The sequence below is a fragment of the Sphaeroforma arctica genome, assembly GCF_001186125.1.
Source record: "Sphaeroforma arctica JP610 unplaced genomic scaffold supercont1.1498, whole genome shotgun sequence".
Lineage (NCBI taxonomy): Eukaryota > Ichthyosporea > Ichthyophonida > Sphaeroforma > Sphaeroforma arctica.
In genome coordinates this window covers 1,561-6,644 of record NW_014039060.1, presented here as the reverse complement: position 1 = coordinate 6,644, position 5,084 = coordinate 1,561, and the positions used below count along the sequence as shown (strand labels likewise).

The following is a 5,084-nucleotide window of genomic DNA, read 5'->3' as shown; positions in this document are numbered from 1 at the left end:
GTGTGTGTGTGTGTGTGTGTGTGTATACATGAATACATATATATAATTGTCTCTGTGTCTGTGATAATAGATATATCTGACATATGTATGTGTTTGTGTGTGTTTGTTCGTGTTTTCATATTTCCATTTAAATATGGCTGTGATTAACACAAACACATGTTGGCACGGACATATTTGCATGTATACAATATTTCTGTTTCATCTATTTGTTTTACATTTACAGGCAGTTCCAATTGATATACCAGAGCCACTTGCGAATATTATCCTGGATGAAACTATGCCCTGTAGCGCTTCGAAACTGAAGGAGCTCATTATTACTGATGAGAGTGAGTTGTAAGCGTTATTTTGATTGGAACTTGCTGTTTTTTTTCACTCGTCAGTTCTACTTATGGTTATAGTCCATGCATTGTGCCAAGGGTCACTCACTCACTAATTTCACTGGCCCTCGCCACTTGATTGTTTTTCAGAAAGTATTTTTTTTACCAAATATGCGGACTTTCGCAAGTATACGGATCTGTCGATAGGGTCATGGGTCGAGAAAGAGGTAAACCTGTTTGTTTTTGCGGTCGGTGAGATGCATGTCTACATGTTGGTTTGAACATAACTGACCATCTATCAACCCAATCACTTACAGGACGGTAAAATGACACGAGATGTCGCATATACGATGCCTGCCACTTCAATTGTCAAAGCTAACACGGTGAGTTGAGTGCCTTATGCAAGATTCACCTCGTGTAGCTGTTCTTGTGTGCCAATTATTCCTGTGGTACTATCATCTCATGCATTTTTTTAAGTCCAGGGAGCTTTTATATCTAATATATTTTTACTGTATCGTATGTGGCGCATCGTAGGCTACTGAAACTCAGATGCTCACAGTAGATGAACCCGGAGGATTTGTCCTGAATATTTCATCCGTTACCCCGGATGTCCCATTCGGTAAGACATTATCTCTCCATGATTAGTCCAGTCGGCCCCTTCGTTGCAGATCATTTTTTTAGCAAAGTCAACCGATTTTGTATAGTACTAATAATGTTGACCGCAACGACAGGGACGTCATTCACTATCGTCGTTCAGCTTGCGGTGTCTCGTATTGATGATACATCCTCTACTTTGCGAGTTAGTTCGCAGTGCAATTGGTTGAAAAATATAGGTTTCATGAAGAAGGCTGTGGAAAATGGTATGTACGAATTCGTCTATTGAAGAGGCCATTTTCGTGAAATGCTCAACCCGACACTGCAAGACAATATCTTCGGAAGATGCTTTTTCTGACATATACAGTGCGTATTGATATCAACTTGCCGATTTGTAGCATTTTCTTTACCTTTCTTCGACCAGGCAGCAAAAATGGAGTTAAGACAACATACATTGAATGGTTAAGTGTTTTGAAACAACTGCTCAGCGGGGGAAGTAAGGATAGTGGAAACGATGACGGTCACGATAAGTCATCGGCAGACAATGGTAATTTGAGCTGCTGAGTTTGTATATATATTTATAGGCATACGTTACACCCACAAACAATTTCTTGGGGAATGATATACATTTCCTGTTACATGAGCTACGAGATCTTTATCAAGCTTGCCGCACGTTGTTCCTCGTTCTTTTCGACGGCCTTTCTTTTTGGTTAAAAAAACAGCGAGCACAATTTGTATGTGGTATGTCTGCATTATTGACGCTTTTAACCAATACAAATTTCCGCTCAGTTTCCATTGATTCTTGTCACTTTCGTCCAAATCAGGTGGGACTGGCCTTCTTCAACAGGATTGGTCGACAATTCTTCTCGCCTTGGGGGCACTGGCGACTTTATTATCCATCGGCTTGAATGTGTACCTGCTAAACCGTTCCGATGATTAATCTGTTGATTTGGCACGGCCTGACTGCTTTGAGAAGGGTCCCTGCTGTCGCTGCTTTGTGAAATCATCAATATTAGGCACCAAGTGATTAGAGATGTACTATGCACAACGCGAGCACATACAAGACGTGAAATAACTTGTCAGTCACAACAGGTACAGATATTGAATTGTTCTACGCACGGGCTAAAGAAGTAACGAAATCTCTCGCAAGGGGGCGTCTGATCTTTACAAATCCTGACGGCACGATGGTATTTAGCGTGACGTTATCTCTAAGGAGTAGCTTGCTAGGTGCGATTGAGTTTGGCTCGTTCCCCTGTATTTAGCTGACCTTACAAATGCATGTGCCAAGGTCTATCATCATTCTGGACACAATAATAAAAATTGTCTGCGCTCACAACTTTCAATCTCAGACATGCTGCCGCTTATTTCATATACAATTGCGCAGTATGTACGACGGTACGGCAAGTTATGCACAATCTGCGCGATCGAAATATACCATAAAAGGGCCAATTTGTTTTATTGTACAGTATCGTGCCGGAAAACATTGAGAACTAGACCGAGTGTATTTGTCCAACTTTCATGCTCCACGAATTTCGACAGAGACCCCAAATCTGTCGTAGACCCCCGCACTAATAGTTGCGGTTTCGACAGACTTTTCTTTTGCTGCCCTCTACACATAAACCTGTACCACGCACAGAAGACTTGCAAATCATTGCGTATGGGATGAACAAGGAGAAAATGAATATAAATAAAATCCCATATACGGATATGGCACTCCATGGTTACTTGGGCGGATATAGCGTTTAGTGCTCAGTGTTTTATACGCCAACAATATTAGCTAATTTGTCACCTACACCTCACAAGCGTACTTGGGATACATAGGCTGAAAACCATTGAGAACGGAACCGCGTGTATTAAGATTGCTTCCTTCGTCCCTAGAACTGTCGTAGACCCCCGCATCGATAGTTACGGTGTCGACAGACTTCTTTCTTTTGCTTACCGCTGCACAAAGCTGAATTCTACACAGCGCTGGTGCCACACAAATATGACTTGCAAAACATAGCCATTACCTATGGGTACAGAGTATTGATAATTTAAACCCCCATATTCAGATGGGGTTTTTAGTGCGGATTATGGGAATATCCTGCATTTTTTTCCAATCTCCGACTAACTGTGGGGACCGCCTTCTTCGTATTGTGCAGAAGATATGACTCCAAACGCTGGATACCAGACATAAACCGAGCGAATAATATTATAGCTGACATGTTCTCTCGGGCTCCTGTCCGCATGGACCATGTCTGACTTGGGCCTCAAATTTACTATACCCAGAACCATTGCTAGTGGCCAGTTTACAGCGACCCTAATACAAAGCTTATTTCAATGTGCTTTTCATAAACCCAAGCTGGGTAGCTCTACTGCCGCGGACATGGGGGGGGATTTGATTTTGACTCCTTTGCTAGCAATATGCGTCATTATCTACCACGTAATTATGCAAAAGTTGGTGGCTCAGATGGAACGACCAGGTGAGCGCACGAGTCTCAACTTTGCAATATCTTGATATAACTACCAAGGTTCTTGTATAATCCATTAATCAACCATTTTACAGTTGCTATCGACTGCGATGCTACTGATATTCTGCCAAGCTGGAATGACTTTTCGTATTTCGCCGCCTTCTTTTTTTGGCTCAATCTTTTTTTGGCTCAATAGAAGGTACATGTTAGTGATAGTTACACACACTGAGAATACTTTACGCAGAGATGGTACTCATGGATCTGGTATGCTACCCTGGTAATATACAATGGCTCACTTCTAGCACACCCAGATCCCCGAAAGACTACATATACTTCATAGCATGGTCGCATAATATGTGTAAAGTATATCGTATTTGTAAGATAATATATAGCTTCAGACAGACCGCTTCAATCTGCAGTGACATAATATTCCAGATGGTACACTATAAAATGGGTAAAAGATACACTTTGAGTGGGAAAACGATACACCTTAAATGGGATAAACATAGCTGGTTCAACTTAACTCAAACTGATTACTGTCGAAAACTGAACATCGAAAGCACGTATGTGACAAGGAAAGTCATCTACTAGTGATATCTAACAGGGTATGTCAGTTCTAGAGCATCTTTTCCGTAGAGTATGAAGCGAGAGTCAACGACGAATTCGAATCCGCTGATACATTCAGAAATATGCTTCATTAATGCCCTAAAATGAAAGCATGGAAGAAGAAAATATCCACACAAAGAGAAGTAACACCAAAATCTGCGTGTTTTCTGTATTCCATTATGTGATTACAGGATAGATTAACTAATGACAGCAATCTTAAAGTCCGATCAAAGTATGCATTATATTGGATTAGGAGGAAATACTCTAAATGTACATGGCCCTGGGAAAGTCACTAAATGTACATACAGATTTACGGGTACGTTTTCTAAAGTCACTAAATGTACATAAAAAAAATGAAATTGTCGCTAAATGTATATTTGTACATATTTGATCAATATTTCAGTTCGGTTTCATCGACAAAATGGGTGAATGTACATTTAGTGACTGTTCCACATTTTGAATGTACATTTAGCGACTTTGTTCTTGGATTAGACTTATCACAGTTATATTGCGCAATAATACCACATGAACTGAAACGATATATGCTGTGTTAATACGCACACGAACCGTCGTCAAGAACATTCATAAAAAAACACAGATATTCCGTGGATGCGCACGAAATTAATGTGCGTTCATACGTGTACGTAAATTCTATAAAATATTTACGTAACGCGTATGTAACCATTGATGTAACTAACATACGTCGTAGAATTCATGAAAGGTCCATCTGGCTACACTTTCAGTACTTCCATGCAGGTATATCGAAATGAACTTAACTATGAATATATACTTAAACACGTATATAACAGGGCCTAATAGCACGGCTATGGTACTCACCAAAACCCGACAATCTGTACATACAGGGATACTTCAAATGGAAAGTACAATGATCAGAGTTCAAAAACAACAATTGTATACAGCAAAATACTAATGGAAGAGATGTTCAGCTTATAGACAAATGAATGAATACGAGAAACAATATGTCGGATATATTTAATCAGCCGAGGTATGGTATTGACAATTACTGATCTCATATCTACTATATATATATATATATATATATATATATATATATATATATATATATATATATATATATATATATATATATATATTA

At 39.5% G+C, this 5,084-nt stretch overlaps 1 protein-coding gene across 1 annotated transcript in view; it reads left to right on the top strand.

The window, feature by feature from the left end:
* Positions 1-2,242, top strand: part of SARC_11036 (hypothetical protein) — a gene marked incomplete at its 5' end in the record, with an annotated part of 8,866 nt that extends 6,624 nt beyond the window's left edge. Inside the window, 7 exons of the mRNA XM_014294891.1 lie at positions 224-326; positions 468-544; positions 635-700; positions 852-936; positions 1,049-1,177; positions 1,336-1,458; positions 1,736-2,242. Coding sequence (XP_014150366.1) covers positions 224-326; positions 468-544; positions 635-700; positions 852-936; positions 1,049-1,177; positions 1,336-1,458; positions 1,736-1,851 — 699 coding nt within the window. The remainder of the gene's footprint in view (positions 1-223; positions 327-467; positions 545-634; positions 701-851; positions 937-1,048; positions 1,178-1,335; positions 1,459-1,735) is intronic.
* Between the last annotated feature and the right edge of the window lie 2,842 nt (positions 2,243-5,084).